General features: G+C 51.2%; 1 protein-coding gene across 1 annotated transcript in view; it reads left to right on the plus strand.

Moving 5' to 3' along the window:
- The first annotated feature begins 5,131 nt into the window (after positions 1 to 5,131).
- cdh15 (cadherin 15, type 1, M-cadherin (myotubule)) overlaps positions 5,132 to 17,097 on the plus strand; it is a 98,237-nt gene continuing 86,271 nt past the window's right edge. Inside the window, exon 1 of the mRNA XM_063067533.1 lies at positions 5,132 to 5,299. Coding sequence (XP_062923603.1) covers positions 5,249 to 5,299 — 51 coding nt within the window. The 5' untranslated portion in view covers positions 5,132 to 5,248. The remainder of the gene's footprint in view (positions 5,300 to 17,097) is intronic.

A 17,097-nucleotide genomic window follows, 5' to 3' on the forward strand; every position in this document is an offset into this window, starting at 1 on the left:
CCTTGGTTTGTCCTTCCAAAGTGCAATACCTCACACTTGTCTGTATTAAACTCCATCTGACATTTTTCAGCCCAGTTTTCCAGCTGGTCCAAGTCCCTCTGCAGGCTCTGAAAACCTTCCTTACTATCTACTACACCTCCAATCTTTGTATCATCAGCAAATTTGCTGATCCAATTTACCACATTATCATCCAGATCATTGATATAGATGACGAATAACAATGGACCCAGCACTGATCCCTGTGGCACACCACTAGTCACAGGCCTCCACTCTGGGAAGCAATTCTCTATTACCACTCTTTGGCTTCTTCCACTGAGCCAATGCCTAATCCAATTTACCACCTCTCCATGTATACCTAGCGACTGAATTTTCCTAACTAACCTCCCATGCGGGACCTTGTCAACGGCCTTACTTAAGTCCATGCAGACAATATCCACTGCCTTCCCTTCATCCACTTTCCTGGCAACCTCCTCGAAAAACTCCAATAGATTGGTCAAACATGACCTACCACGCACAAAGCCATGTTGACTCTCTCTCTGTGGACGCAGTCCAGAGACCCGGATGGTAGTTTGCCTCCCTGGTGCCAGGGTCCGGGATATTTCTGATCGTGTCCAAGATATCCTGAAGTGGGAGGGTGAGGAGCCAGAGGTCGTGGTACATATAGGTACCAATGACATAGGTAGGAAAAGGGAAGAGGTCCTGAAAGGAGAATGTAGGGAGTTAGGAAGGGAGTTGAGAAAAAGGACCGCAAAGGTAGTAATCTCGGGATTACTGCCTGTGCCACGCGACAGTGAGAGTAGGAATGCAATGAGCTGGAGGATAAATGCGTGGCTGAGGGAATGGAGCGGGGGGCAGGGATTCAAGTTTTTGGATCATTGGGACCTCTTTTGGCACAGGTGTGACCTGTACAAAAAGGACGTGTTACACTTGAATCCCAGGGGGACCAATATCCTGGCAGGAAGATTAGCGAGGGCTACTGAGGTGACTTTAAACTAGAATGGTTGGGGGGTGGGAATCAAATTAAAGAGGCTAGGCGAGAGGAGGTTAGTTCACAACAGGGGGATGGGAACCAGTGCAGAGAGACAGAGGGGTGTAAAATGAGGGTAGAAGAAAAAGTAGTAAGGTGAAAAGTAAAAGTGGCAGGCCGACAAATTCTGGGCAAGCATCAAAAAGGGCCACTTTTCAACAAAATTGTACAAGGGCTAAGAGAGTTGTAAAAGAGCGCCTGAAGGCTTTGTGTGTCAATGCAAGGAGCATTCGTAACAAGGTGAATGAATTAAAAGTGCAGATTGTTATTAATGAATATGATATAGTTGGGATCACAGAGACACGGCTCCAGGGTGACCAGGGATGAGAGCTCAACATTCAGGGATATTCAATATTCAGGAGGGATAGACATGAAAGAAAAGGAGATGGGGTGGCGTTGCTGGTTAGAGAGGAGATTAACGCAATAGAAAGGAAGGACATAAGCCAGGAGGATGTGGAATCGATATGGGTAGAGCTGCATAACACTAAGGGGCAGAAAACGCTGATGGGAGTTGTGTACAGGCCACCTAACAGTAGTAGTGAGGTTGGGGATGGTATTAAACAGGAAATTAGAAATGTGTGCAATAAAGGAACAGCAGTTATAATGGGTGACTTCAATCTACATGTAGATTGGGTGAACCAAATTGGTAAGGGTGCTGAGGAAGAGGATTTCTTGGAATGTGTGCGGGATGGTTTTTAGAACCAACATGTTGAGGAACCAACTGGAGAGCAGGCTATTCTGGACTGGGTTTTGAGCAATGAGGAAGTGTTAATTAGCAATCTTGTCGTGAGAGGCCCCTTGGGTAAGAGTGACCATAATATGGTGGAATTCTTCATTAACATGGAGAGTGACATAGTTAATTCAGAAACAAAGGTTCTGAACTTAAAGAAGGGTAACTTTGAAGGTATAAGACGTGAATTAGCTAAGATAGACTAGCAAATGACACTTAAAGGGTTGACGGTGGATATGCAATGGCAAGCATTTAAAGATCACATGGATGAACTACAACAATTGTTCATCCCAGTTTGGCAAAAGAATAAATCAAGGAAGGTAGTGCACCCGTGGCTGACAAGAGAAATTAGGGATAGTATCAATTCCAAAGAAGAAGTATACAAATTAGCCAGAAAAAGTAGCTCACCTGAGGACTGGGAGAAATTCGGAGTCCAGCAGAGGAGGACAAAGGGCTTAATTAGGAAGGGGAAAAAAGATTATGAGAGCAAACTGGCAGGGAACATAAAATCTGACTGTAAAGCTTTTATAGATATGTGAAAAGAAAAAGATTGGTTAAGACAAATGTAGGTCCCCTACAGACAGAAACAGGTGAACTGATTATGGGGAGCAAGGACATGGCAGACCAATTGAATAACTACTTTTGTTCTGTCTTCACTAAGGAGGACATAGATAATCTTCCAGAAATAGTAGGGGACAGAGGGTCCAGTGAGATGGAGGAACTGAGAGAAATACATGTTAGTAGGGAAGTGGTGTTAGGTAAATTGAAGGGATTAAAGGCAGATAAATCCCCAGGGCCAGATGGTCTGCATCCCAGAGTGCTTAAGGAAGTAGCCCAGTAAATAGTGGATGCATTAGTGATAATTTTTCCAAACTCTTTAGATTCTTTACTGGTTCCTGAGGATTGGAGGGTGGCTAATGTAACCCCACTTTTTAAAAAAGGAGGGAGAGAGAAACCAGGGAATTATAGACCGGTTAGCCTAACATCGGTGGTGGGGAAACTGCTAGAGTCAGTTATCAAAGATGTGATAACAGCACATTTGGAAAGCGGTGAAATCATCGGACAAAGTCAGCATGGATTTGTGAAAGGAAAATCATGTCTGATGAATCTCATAGAATTTTTTGAGGATATAACTAGTAGAGTGGATAGGGGAGAACCAGTGGATGTGGTATATTTGGATTTTCAAAAGGCTTTTGACAAGGTCCCACACAGGAGATTAGTGTGCAAACTTAAAGCACACGGTATTGAGGGTAAGGTATTGATGTGGATAGAGAATTGGTTGGCAGACAGAAAGCAAAGAGTGGGAATAAACGGGACCTTTTCAGAATGGCAGGCAGTGACTAGTGGGGTACCGCAAGGCTCAGTGCTGGGACCCCAGTTGTTTACAATATATATTAATGACTTGGATGAGGGAATTAAATGCAGCATCTCCAAGTTTGTGGATGACACGAAGCTGGGCAGCAGTGTTAGCTGTGAGGAGGGTGCTAAGAGGATGCGGGGTGACTTGGATAGGTTAGGTGAGAGGGCAAATTTATGGCAGGTGCAATTTAATGTGGATAAATTTGAAGTTATCCACTTTGGTGGCAAAAACAGGAAAACAGATTATTATCTGAATGGTGGCCGATTAAGAAAAGGGGAGGTGCAACGAGAACTGGGTGTCATTATACACCAGCCATAGAGGGAGTACAAAGAAGGTTCACCAGATTGATTCCTGGGATGGCAGGACTTTCATATGATGAAAGACTGGATGAACTAGGCTTATACTCGTTGGAATTTAGAAGATTGAGGGAGGATCTGATTGAAACGTATAAAATCCTAAAGGGATTGGACAGGCTCGATGCAGGAAGATTGTTCCCGATGTTGGGGAAGTCCAGAATGAGGGGTCACAGTTTGAGGATAAAGGGGAAGCCTTTTAGGACCGAGATTAGGAAAAACTTCTTCACACAGAGAGTGGTGAAACTGTGGAATTCTCTGCCACAGGAAACAGTTGAGGCCAGTTCATTGGCTATATTTAAGAGGGAGTTAGATATGGCCCTTGTGGCTAAAGGGATCAGGGGGTATGGAGGGAAGGCTGGTACAGGGTTCTGAGTTGGATGATCAGCCATGATCATACTGAATGGCGGTGCAGGCTCGAAGGGCTGAATGGCCTACTCCTGCACCTATTTTCTATGTTTCTATGTTTCTAATAAGTCCCTGTCTATCCAAATGCTTGTAGATTCTGTCTCTTAGTATTCCCTCCAATAATTTACCCACTACTGATGCCAAATTTACCGGCCTATAATTTCCCAGATTACTTTTCGATCCTTTTTTAAACAATGGAACAACATGAGCCACTCTCCAATCTTCCAGCACCTTAACTGTAGACACCGACATCTTAAATATATCTGCCAGGGCCCCTGCAATTTCAACACTAGTATCCTTCAAGGTCCGAGGGGACACTCTGTCAGGTCCCAGGGATTTACCACTTTAATTTTCCTCAAGACAGCAAGCCCCTCCTCCTCTTCAATCTGTACAGTTTCCATGATCTCACTACTTGTTTCCCTTAATTCCATAGACTTCATGCCAGTTTCCTTAGGAAATACAGACGCAAAAAACCCATTTAAGATCTCCCCCATTTCCTTTGGTTCCACACATAGCCGACCACTCTGATCTTCAGGAGAACCCTTACAATCCTTTTGCTCTTAATATACCTGTAAAAGCTCTTTGGATTATCCTTCACTTTGACTGCCAAGGCAACCTCATGTCTTCTTTTAGCCCTCCTGATTTCTTTCTTAAGTATTTTCTTACACTTCTTATACTCCTCAAGCACCTTATTTACTCCCTGTTTCCTATACATTTCATACAACTCCCTCTTCTTATCAGAGTTGCAATATGTGAGTTTGTGTATATGTGTGAGGTATATCTGTGTAGGTATATATGTGTGTGGTGGAGTGTGAGGTATATGTGAGTGTGTCTGTATATGTGTGTGCTGTGTACTTATATATGGGTGTGGTGGAGTGTGAGGTATATGTGAGTGCGTGTATATGTGTGAGGTATATCTGTGTAGATATATTTAGGTGAGTCGGGGCCAGGTAATCCCAGCATTGTTTTTATTTTGGATGCTGTTGCTTTGAGCGGATGTTGGGCGAAGATTCGCCGTCTCCTCATTCGCTAACGTGGGGAGCTGAGGACAGTTAGTTCCCCTCTCAGAGGCCGGACAGAACGGTGTCCGCCTCCCGGCCAGTTACACAGTAAGAGTAAAGGCGACGCTGTGTCCGACCTCGGACAGCAGCTGTTGCCTGTCTCTCCCGCACCGCACAGTTGCTCTGCCTGTCGGGACACGAATATCTCCGCCCGCCTCCCTGTCACCACTTGTGCCGTCAATCAGTGCGCTTCGGGGGCCCCGAGCAGCCTGTCAGCTGTCAGTTCCTCGGTGTCCCGGCAGCGACAGGTTGGTCGGCAGAGTTAGTCCAGCGGCTCTCTGCCTCTCTGCGCTCCTGCCCCGCACCGGGATGTGCCCAGCAGCTCTCCTCGTCCTCTCCGCGCTGGCAGCCCTCCTCCAGGTAAAAGTGTCCGTCTCTGCCTCTGGCAACTCACACAAAGTTGGTGCGGGGGATCGCCGGGTCAGCTAGAACCAAACTAACAGTTCCAGCTGGAACTCTTGGCCTGAAATGTCTACTGCCCATTCTCTTCCGTAGATACTGCCGAGGGTGTGTGTGCGTATGGGGTTTTGTGTGAGTGTGTGTATGGGTTTGTGTGTGTGTAGGTGTGTGAGTGTGTGTATGGGTTTGTGTGTGTGTAGGTGTGTGAGTGTGTGTATGGGTTTGTGTGTGTATAGGTGTGTGAGTGTGTGTGGGTTTGTTGTGTATAGGTGTGTGAGCGTGTGTATGGGTTTGTGTGTGTATAGGTGTGTGAGCGTGTGTATGGGTTTGTGTGTGTATAGGTGTGTGAGCGTGTGTATGGGTTTGTGTGTGTATAGGTGTGTGAGTGTGTGTATGGGTTTGTGTGTGTATAGGTGTGTGAGTGTGCAGTGTTGTGAGTGTGAGTGTGGGTGGTGTGTTTGGGCTTGTGAGTGTGAGTTTGGAGTTGTGAGTGTGGGAGGTGTGCTTGGAGTTGTGAGTGTGGGTGGTGAGTTTGGGCTTGTGAGTGTGAGTTTGGAGTTGTGAGTGTGGGTGGTGTGTTTGGGCTTGTGAGTGTGAGTGTGGGTGGTGAGTTTGGGCTTGTGAGTGTGAGTTTGGAGTTGTGAGTGTGGGTGGTGTGTTTGGGCTTGTGAGTGTGAGTTTGGAGTTGTGAGTGTGGGAGGTGTGCTTGGAGTTGTGAGTGTGGGTGGTGAGTTTGGGCTTGTGAGTGTGGGTGGTGAGTTTGGGCTTGTGAGTGTGAGTTTGGAGTTGTGAGTGTGGGTGGTGTGTTTGGGCTTGTGAGTGTGGGTGGTGAGTTTGGGCTTGTGAGTGTGAGTTTGGAGTTGTGAGTTTGGGTGGTGTGTTTGGGATTGTGAGTGTGAGTTTGGAGTTGTGAGTGTGGGAGGTGTGCTTGGAGTTGTGAGTGTGGGTGGTGAGTCTGGGCTTGTGAGTGTGAGTTTGGAGTTGTGAGTGTGGGAGGTGTGCTTGGAGTTGTGAGTGTGGGTGGTGAGTTTGGGCTTGTGAGTGTGAGCTTGGAGTTGTGAGGTTGGGGGTGTGTTTGGGCTTGTGAGTGTGAGTTTGGAGTTGTGAGTGTGGGAGGTGTGCTTGGAGTTGTGACTGTGGGTGGTGAGTTTGGGCTTGTGAGTGTGAGTTTAGAGTTATGAGTGTGAGTCTGGGTGGTGAGTTTGGGCTTGTGAGTGTGAGTTTGGAGTTGTGAATGTGAGTGTAGATGGTGTGTTTGGGCTTGTGAGTGTGGGTGGTGAGTTTGGGCTTGTGAATGTGAGTTTGGAGTTGTGAGTGTGAGTGGTGTGTTTGGGCTTGTGAGTGTGACTGTGGGTGGTGTGTTTGGGCTTGTGAGTGTGAGTTTGGAGTTGTGAGTGTGGGCAGTGAGTTTGGGCTTGTGAGTGTGAGTTTGGAGTTATGAGTGTGAGTCTGGGTGGTGAGTTTGGGCTTGTGAGTGTGAGTTTGGAGTTGTGAATGTGAGTGTAGATGGTGAGTTTGGGCTTGTGAATGTGAGTTTGGAGTTGTGAGTGTGAGTGTGGGTGGTGTGCTTGGGCTTGTGAGTGTGACTGTGGGTGGTGTGTTTGGGCTTGTGAGTGTGAGTTTGGAGTTGTGAATGTGAGTGTAGATGGTGTGTTTGGGCTTGTGAGTGTGGGTGGTGAGTTTGGGCTTGTGAATGTGAGTTTGGAGTTGTGAATGTGAGTGTAGATGGTGTGTTTGGGCTTGTGAGTGTGGGTGGTGAGTTTGGGCTTGTGAATGTGAGTTTGGAGTTGTGAATGTGAGTGTAGATGGTGTGTTTGGGCTTGTGAGTGTGGGTGGTGAGTTTGGGCTTGTGAATGTGAGTTTGGATTTGTGAGTGTGAGTGTGGGTGGTGAGTTTGGGCTTGTGAGTGTGAGTTTGGAGTTGTGAGTGTGGGTGGTGTATTTGGGTTTGTGAGTGTGAGTGTCGGGTTGTGAGTGTGGGGTTGTGAGTGTGAGTGGTGTGTTTACACTTGGCCCCTCCATGCATTGGACATTAAAGTTCCCAAGAAGATGTGGCAGGGTCCTGCCAAAGGGTCTTAACCGGAAACATCGACTAGACTCTTTTCCATAGATGCTGCCTGGCCTCTGCTGAGTTCCTCCAGCATTTTGTGTGTGTTGCTCGGATTTCCAGAATCTGCAGATCTTTTCTTGTCTGAGATGTGGCAGGGATTGCTGACCTCTGATTTCCACACTCCCCACCCACACTCCACATCCCCACACTCCACGTCCCACATCCCCACATCCCACATCCCCACACCTCACACCCCCACACCCCACATCCCACACCCCACATCCCCACACTCCACTCCCCACATCCCCACATCCCACATCCCCGCATCCCACATCCCCGCATCCCACATCCCGCATCCCCACATCCCGCATCCCCACATCCCACACCCCACATCCCACACCTCACATCCCACACCCCACACCCCACACCCCACATCCCACATCCCGCATACCCACACCCCACATCCCACATCCCCACACCCCACACCCCACATCCTGCATACCCACACCCCACATCCCCACACCCCACACCTCACATCCCACACCCCACATCCCGCATACCCACATCCCACACCCCACATCCCACATCCCAACACACACCCCACATCCCCACACTCCACTCCCCACATCCCCACATCCCCACACTCCACTCCCCACATCCCCACATCCCACATCCCACATCCCCACATCCCATACCCCACATCCCAACACACACCCCACATCCCCACACTCCACTCCCCACATCCCCGCATCCCACATCCCCACATCCCACATCCCGCATCCCCACACCCCACACCCCACATCCCACACCCCACACCCCACATCCCACACCCCACATTCCACATCCCCACATCCCGCATACCCACACCCCACATCCCCACACCCCACATTCCACATCCCCACACCCCACACCCCGCATCCCCACACCCCGCATCCCACATCCCACACCCCCACACCCCAACTCCACATCCCCACACCCCACATCCCACATCACACCCACATCCCACACCCCACACCCCACATCCCACACCCCATATCCCACATCCCCACACTCCACATCCCACATCCCACACCCCACATTCCCACCCATACTCCACATCCCCACACCTCACCCATTCTCCCCTCCCTCTCTCCCTACCCCCATACCTCACCCCCACACCCCACCGACTCTCCCCATATCCCCACCTCACAAGGCCACCCACACCAATGCTCACCTGACAAGTACAATATCTGCTCTGATCTCTCGGTTGTTGTGTTTCCCCGCACAGACCTGCCTGTCTAGTTCAGCTGCTGAGGTGACCCATGGGTGCTGTCCTGCTGCGGAATGAGGGTGACCCATGGGTGCTGTCCTGCGGTGTGAGGGTGACCCATGGGTGCTGTCCTGCTGCAGTGTGAGGGTGTCCCATGGGTGCTGTCCTGCTGCGGAGTGAGGGTGACCCATGGGTGCTGTCGTGTTGCGGTGTGAGGGTGACCCATGGGTGCTGTTCTGCGGTGTGAGGGTGACCCCTGGGTGCTGTGCTGTTATGGGGTAGGGGTGGTGGGAGGTGGTACTGTGTTCCCCAGGGATAGGGGTGGTGGGAGGGGTGTCTGTGTTCTGTGTTCCCCAGGGGTAGGGGTGGTGGGAGAGGGTGTCTGTGTTCCATGTTCCCCAGGGGTGGGGCTGGTGGTGGGAGGGGTGTGCTGTGTACTGTGTTCCCCAGGGGTAGGGCTGGTGGGAGGGGTGTCTGTATACTGTGTTCCCCAGGGGTAGGGCTGGTGGGAGTGTGTGCTGTGTTCCCCAGGGGTAGGGGTGGTGGGAGTGTGTGCTGTGTTCCCCAGGGGTAGGGGTGGTGGGAGGGGGTGTCTGTGTGCTGTGATCCCCAGGGGTAGGGGTGGTGGGAGGGGTGTTTGTGTACTGTGTTCCCCAGGGGTAGGGCTGGTGGGAGGGTGTGCTGTGTTCTGTGTTCCCCAGGGGTAGGGCTGGTGGGAGGGTGTGCTGTGTTCAGTGTTCTGCGTTGCCCAGGGGTTAGGGCTTGGGGAAGGAGTGTACCCTCTTGCTCAGGGACAGGTGGGTGTGCTGGGACTTTGCGTCTCCCAGCCCTGACTGAGACCAGAGGAACAAACAGCAGACGTTTATCCGTGGTTTTCCATGAACACGTTGTGTTGGCGCGTGGCCAAGTGGTTGGTCATTGATCTAGTGATCTGAAGGTCGCTGGTTCGAGCCTTGGCTCAGGCAGCGTGTTGTGTCCTTGAACAAGGCACTCTTTGGGCTCACTATGAGACGGAGAGGGCTGTGCAGGGCAGACTGAGGTGAGATACAATGTGGGTGTCTGTGATCTGTGGGTCACTGCTCTCGCTCAGGGACTGGACGGGCTCCCGAAACCAAGCATCACTTACCAGGAGAAGCAGTCCGAACGCTTCCTGAGTCTACGAGGAGAGCTCTTTTCACAACCTCTGCACTCCGCACCAGCCCGCCATTCCCACTGGCTGTGACGCCCTGCCCTGAGGGTCCCTGAGGTGACATTCAGCTCCCTGGTGAATCTGAGCCTCAGACCCACTCCCACCTCCTCATCACGCACCCTGTAACTCAGCTCAGGAACTTGGAGCAGGGCATGAAGACATGGGAAATGAGGCAGGAGAGACGTGACCCCTCAATCCTGCTCCACCATTGATGAGGCACAGGGTTGTTTCTTAAATCCGCTTCACTGCTCGTTTGTGGGAATTTCTCTGTCCCTGCCCTGAGCACAATCGGACGGGGACTCACCTCCCGAGTAAGGAAATCCCTGCTTAGCTCACTCTGGAGCAGCCAATTCTTCAGGTTGAGCCGTGACTGCAGGATCCCTCAGATCCCGGAGGATTACTGCGGTTGGGTCCCATCAACAGTTGCAGGTGAAAGTGATTTACTGCTTGTGTTTCATGAAGTTTCTCCTACCCTCTAGACCCGTTGTGCTCCATTATTTCAGAACTCTGTGTCTTAAATGAAGGCAATCCAGAATATTTGTGCAGTTTACACAGACACCCCCTCCCATCACCCTTACTTCTGGACCGTATTTGCTTTGCCCAATCGATCAGTGATACAAAGTTCCTGTGCATCACTCCATTACCTCTGACTTTATGCTAAGGCCTACATGACAGGGACCATCTGTCAGCTTCTACACGGCTTCCACCACTGTCTCTGTCCCGGACATTGCTGATACTGACTCCATCTTCATTCTCTGAGCATTAATCACTCACCCCTCCCTTTCTATCAGGCCAGGAGGTTTGAGGGGCCAACCTGTGTGATCGGTTGAATGGTGCCACTCATTGAGACAGGATTAGAGTTGGAGCATAGGAGCAGAATTTGCTCTATCTAGTTGGTCTAGATAGGCCATTCCATCATGGCTGATTTATTACCCCTCTCAACCCTATTCTTTTGCCTTCTCCCTGTAACCTTTGACATACTGACTAATCAAGAACCTATCAACCTCTGTTTTATACTCTGTTCTTGGTTGGTGCAACTGTAACGAAACCCAATTTCCCTGGGGATCAATAAAGTATGACTATCTGTCTATCTTTCTATCTGAGTGCACCAATCACTTGGCCCCTACAGCTGTCTGTGGCAATGAATTCCACAGATTCAGCAGCCTCTATCTAAAGAAATTCCTCCTCATCCCTGTTCTAAGTGGACATCGCTCTGAAGCTGTGCCCTCTGGTTCTAGACTCTCCAGCTATAGGAAGCTTCTATTGCATGCAGGCCTTTCGATATTTGATAGGTTTCAATGGTAAATATTGCCCAGGGGTAGGGGTGGTGGGAGCCCCTCCCATTCTCTCCATGGCCGACGTCCTCCCTCAACAGGGATCAGGCCAATCTCAGTGGCAGGTCCCTGGGTACAGAATGTTCACAGTGAGTAAACTCAGCCCTCTTTGAACTACAAGTCACACTGTTCCAACACCCCCCTCGCCATTCTACCACACTCGACACAGCCACAGCCCTCACCCCACCCCACACACATTGCCAACAGCCCAGCCTGCCAAACATTGCACATTGATTTCACACACGATTCCTTACCCCTCAAAGCTACACCCACTCTCACCACAGTCCAACACCGCCACCCTTCACCCTTATACCCACTCACTTCCTGACCAACCCTGCATTCCTCACATCACACCACCCAGACACCCCGCATCCCCTCTCCCCACCGTCCCCTCTTCCCACCCGAGACTCCACCATCCCCTCTCCCCACATCCCCACCATCCCCTCTCCCCACAATCCCACCATCCCGTCTCCCCACATCCCACTGTCCCCTCTCCCCACATCCCCACCGTCCCCTCTCCCCACTGTCCTCACCCCACGTCCCTACGTCCCCACCGTCCTCACCGCACGTCCCCACCATCCCGACTCCCCATGTTCCCACCGTTCCGGCTCCCCACGCCCCCACCGTCCCCTCACCCCACGTCCCCACCGACCTCTCTCCCCACGTCCCCACGATCCCGTCTCCCCAAATCCCCACCGTCCCCTCTCCCCACATCCCAACCGTCCCCTCTCCCCACATCCCCACCATCCCCTCACCCCACATCCCCACTGTCCTCACCCCACATCCCCCGTCCTGTCTCCCCACACCCCCACTGTCCTCTCTCCCCACCGTCCTCTCTCCCCACACCCCCACCGTCCTCTCTCCCCACACCCCCACATCCCATCTCCCCACATCCCCACCGTCCTCACCCCATGTCCCCACCGTCCCATCTCCCCACGTCCCCACTGTCTGCTCTCCGTACGTCCCCACCGTTCCCTCACCCCACGTCCCCACCATCCTCTCTCTCCACATCCTCACCGTCCTCACCCCACATCCCCACCGTCCCCTCTCCTCACATCCCAACCGTCCCATCTCCCCACATCCCCACCATCCCCTCTCCCCACACCTCCACCGTTCCCTCTCCCCACACCCCCACTGTCCTCTCTTTCCACATCCCCACCGTCCCCTCACTGCACATCCCACCGTCCTCTCTCCCCACACCCCCACTGTCCTCTCTCCCCACACCCCCACTGTCCTCTCTCCCCACACCCCCCCGTCCTCTCTCCCCACATCCCACCGTCCCGTCTCCCCACATCCCCACTGTCCTCTCTCCCCACACCCCCACCGTCCTCTCTCCCCACATCCCCTCACCGCACATCCCACCGTCCTCTCTCCCCACACCCCCACTGTCCTCTCTCCCCACACCCCCACCCATCTTCTCTCCCCACATCCCTACCGTCCCCTCACTCCACATCCCTACCATCCCCTCACCCCACGTCCCCACCATCCCGTCTCCCCACACCCCCCGTCCTCTCTCCCCACATCCCCACCGTCCCCTCTCCCCACATCCCCACTGTCCCCTCACTGCACATCCCACCGTCCCGTCTCCCCACATCCCCACTGTCCTCTCTCCCCACACCCCCACCGTCTTCTCTCCCCACATCCCTACCGTCCCCTCACTCCACATCCCTACCGTCCCCTCACCCCACGTCCCCACCATCCTGTCTCCCCACACCCCCCCGTCCTCTCTCCCCACATCCCCACCGTCCCTTCTCCCCACATCCCCACCGTCCCCTCACTGCACATCCCACCGTCCCGTCTCCCCACATCCCCACTGTCCTCTCTCCCCACACCCCCCACCGTCCTCTCTCCCCACATCCCCACGTCCCCTCACCGCACATCCCACTGTCCTCTCTCCCCACTCCCGCCTCCACCTTTCAGATGCCATCTCCTCCCCTCACCTTCTTGTCTGACTGTCACAGTTTCCATTTTCTACCTGGCCTGGGTCTTCCTCACGTTCTCTGTCAGCTCCTCACCTTCACCAACTCCTGTCATCTCTCCAACCCATGGACGAGGCTCTGAATGTATTATGGGGCAGAGATATCAGACCTCTGGAATGTCACCTCATAATTTCCATGTGCTGGTTCTCAGTGGCCAGATGTTCCTCCAAGGGCAGATGTTACCTATGGGACAGATGTTCCTCCAAGGGCAGATGTTACCTATGGGATAGATGTTCCTCCAAGGGCAGATGTTACCTATGGGACAGATGTTCCTGCAAGGGCGGGTGTTACCTATGGGACAGATGTTTCTCAGTGGACAGATGTTCCTCCAAGGGCTGCTTGGTTGCAGGCAGTCATCCACTGTTTCTGTTAGACAAATTTCTCTCCCTGTAACATTCCCATCTTTCCCTGTGTGGACTCAGAGATGACAACCTGTGGGAATTGGCCTAAATTGAATTTCTAAAAATACAAAACTCTCATCAAAATTGTTATTGAGGCTAATTTTGAAACATTTATTAGATCACAATGTTCTGATCAAAGCTGCAAAATCACCTGATGAGACCACATTCTGACCTCCACATGATCATCTCCCTGGGCTGTCCCTGAGCTCCTCAGTACCACAATCTCCACAACTGATACTGACTTGTACCGAGGGTATGTCTATCATTCCACACACTGACACCTCCTCGTACCGAGGTAACTCACTGAGAGTCCACCCTCCCTCAGTACCACACTCCACACACTCTGGAGTCGAAGCAGTTAGCTGCCTTGAGTCCCGTGGAATTGGCAGCCGCCCAGCAAGACGATCCCTGTATGGGCGCTATTGGGTCATCTGTTGCTAAACAGGATATAGAAACATAGAAAATAGGTGCAGGAGTAGGCCATTCGGCCCTTCGAGCCTGCACCGCCATTTATTATGATCATGGCTGATCATCCAACTCAGAACCCCGCCCCAGCCTTCCCTCCATACCCCCTGACCCCCGTAGCCACAAGGACCATATCTAACTCCCTCTTAAATATAGCCAATGAACTGGCCTCAACAGTTTCCTGTGGCAGAGAATTCCACAGATTCACCACTCTCTGTGTGAAGAAGTTTTTCCTAATCTCAGTCCTAAAAGGCTTCCCCTCTATCCTCAAACTGTGGCCCCTCGTTCTGGACTTCCCCAACATCGGGAACAATCTTCCAATATGGCCCAAGCTGAAAAGTTGAAACACCCTACTATACCCCCACTGATGAGGGATATGGGACAAACTGGAGTTGAGGAACCATGTTTTAGACTAGGCTGCGTCTCTTACAGACAGGCCTCAGCTACCCCAGTTGGTTTTACTTGAGAAGCATCGGAGAATTGTGTTAAAGTTACTTCATGATGATTCACGTCCTTTGGTGTTTGACAGGACCTGCAGATTGGCCTGAGATCGGTTCTATTGGCCCTGAATGAAGCTTGAGGTTGAACAGTACTGTAAGTCGTGCATCCAATGTATTGCGAGGAAGGCGCTGCCTATGAGTGATACTCCATTATCTCATTTACAGAGTGCAGGACCACTTGATTAAGTGTGTATGGATTTCCTTTCCATAAGCCTGGGGGGTGACCTCCCAGGGGAATGCCACAGAGACCAGGTTACTGCATTCTGAGCATGGGTCCTTGGTGCAGAAGGGAAAGAGGGAGAAGAGGGGAGTGGTAGTGAAAAGCACTCAATAGTCAGAGGAGCAGACAGATTCTGTGAACATGAACGGGACACCTGAATAGTATATCGACTCCCAGAAGTCAGTATCAGCCAAGTCTCAGAATGCATCCACAGCATTTTGGAGAGGGAAGGAGAGCAGCCAGAAGTCTTGATACATATTGGTACCAATGACATAGGAAAGAAAAACAAAGAGATTCTGAAGAGAGAATGTAGAGAGCAAGGTAGGAAGCTGAGAAGCAGGAGCTCCAGGGCAATATTTCTGGATTGCTGCCTGTGCCATGTGCCAGTGAGGGTAGAAACAGGACGAGCTGGCAGATAAATGTGTGGCTGAGAAGCCGGTGCAGGGGACAGGGCTTCAGATTTTTGGATCATTGGAATCTCTTCTGGGAGAGGCATGATCTGTGCAAAAGTGATGGGTTGCACCTGAACCTGAGGGGGACCAATATTCTCACGAGCAGGTTTGTTAGAGCTGTTGGGGAGGGCTTAAACTAATTTGGCAGGGGGTGGGAATCTGAGTGAAGGGTCTCAGGATAGGACAGATGGTAAAAAAGCAAAGATAGCTTGCAGTCAGACTGTCAGGAAGGGCTGGCAGATGATAGGACAAAATTGCAGCCAGCAGGGTGAGCATCAGTGACAATGTATCGGAGGGATAGGAAGGTCGACAGAGGGGTTGCCATGGCTCTGTTGGTAAAGAATGGCATCAAATCATTGCAACCATGTGACATAGGATTGGAAAATGTTGAATCCTTGCGGGTTGAGTTAAGAAACAGCAAGGTTAAAGGACCCTGATGGCAAAAATATACTGGCCTCCAAACATTAGTGGGGGTGTGGACGGCAGATTACAACAGGAAACTAAAAAGGACAATGTTATGATAGTCATGGGCGATTTAAACATGCAGGTCCATTGGGAAAATCAGGTTGGTAATGGATCTCAAGAGAGTGAGTTTGTTAAATGCCTGTGAGATGGCTTTTGAGAGCAGTTTGTTGTTGAGCCAACAGCTATACTGGATTGGGTGTTATGTAATGAACTGAAGTCAATTAGAGAGCTTAAGGTAGAGGAACCTCAGAAGATAGTGATCACAAAATGACTGAGTTCAACTTGAAATTTGATAGGGAGAAAGTGAAGTCTGACATTTCAGTGGAGTACGGGAAATGACAGTGATATGAGAGAGGAGCTGGCCAAAGTAAACTGGAAGGAGCTGCTGGCAGGGATGTCAGCAGAGCAGCAATAGCGTGAGTTTCTGGGGAAAATGAAGAAGGTGCAGGACATACGTATATCCTCAGGGCCTGACAATGTGTTCCCTTGGACATGTGGGGAATAAATCCCCAAAGTCTGATGTGTTCCCTTGGTCCCTGTGAGGAATATATATCCAGAGTCTGATGTGTTCCCTCGGACCCTGTGCGGAATATATACCCAGAGTCTGAAGTATTCCCTCGGACCCTGTGGGGAATATATACCCAGAGTCTGATGTGTTCCCTTGCACCCTGTGGGGAATAAATCCCCAGAGTCTGATGTGTTCCCTCGGACTCTATGGGGAATATATACCAGAGTCTGATGTATTCCCTTGGACCCTGTGGGGAATATATACCCAGAGTCTGATGTGTTCCCTCGGACCCTGTGGGGAATAAATCCCCAGAGTCTGATGTGTTCCCTCGGACCCTGTGGGGAATAAATACCCAGAGTCTGATGTATTCCCTCGGTCCCTGTGGGGAATATATACCCAGAGTCTGATGTGTTCCCTCGGACATGTGGGGAATAAATCCCCAAAGTCTGATGTGTTCCCTTGGTCCCTGTGAGGAATATATATCCAGAGTCTGATGTGTTCCCTCGTACCCTGTGAGGAATATATATCCAGAGTCTGATGTGTTCCCTCGGTCCCTGTGGGGAATAAATATCCAGAGTCTGATGTGTTCCCTTGGACCCTGTGCGGAATAAATACACAGAGACCGATGTGTTCCCTTGCACCCTGTGGGGAATATATACCCAGAGTCTGACGTGTTCCCTCGGACCCTGTGGGGAATAAATCCCCAGAGTCTGATGTGTTCCCTTGCACCCTGTGGGGAATAAATCCCCAGAGTCTGATGTGTTCCCTCGGTCCCTGTGGGGAATAAATACCCAGAGTCTGATGTGTTCCCTCGGACCCTGTGCAGAATAAATCCCCAGAGTCTGATGTGTTCCCTCGGACCCTGTGAGGAATATATACCCAGAGTCTGATGTGTTCCCTCGGACCCTGTGGGGAATATATACCCAGAGTCTGATGTGTTCTCTGGGA

This window comes from Mobula hypostoma, chromosome 14, assembly GCF_963921235.1.
Source record: "Mobula hypostoma chromosome 14, sMobHyp1.1, whole genome shotgun sequence".
NCBI classification, from domain to species: Eukaryota; Metazoa; Chordata; class Chondrichthyes; order Myliobatiformes; family Myliobatidae; genus Mobula; species Mobula hypostoma.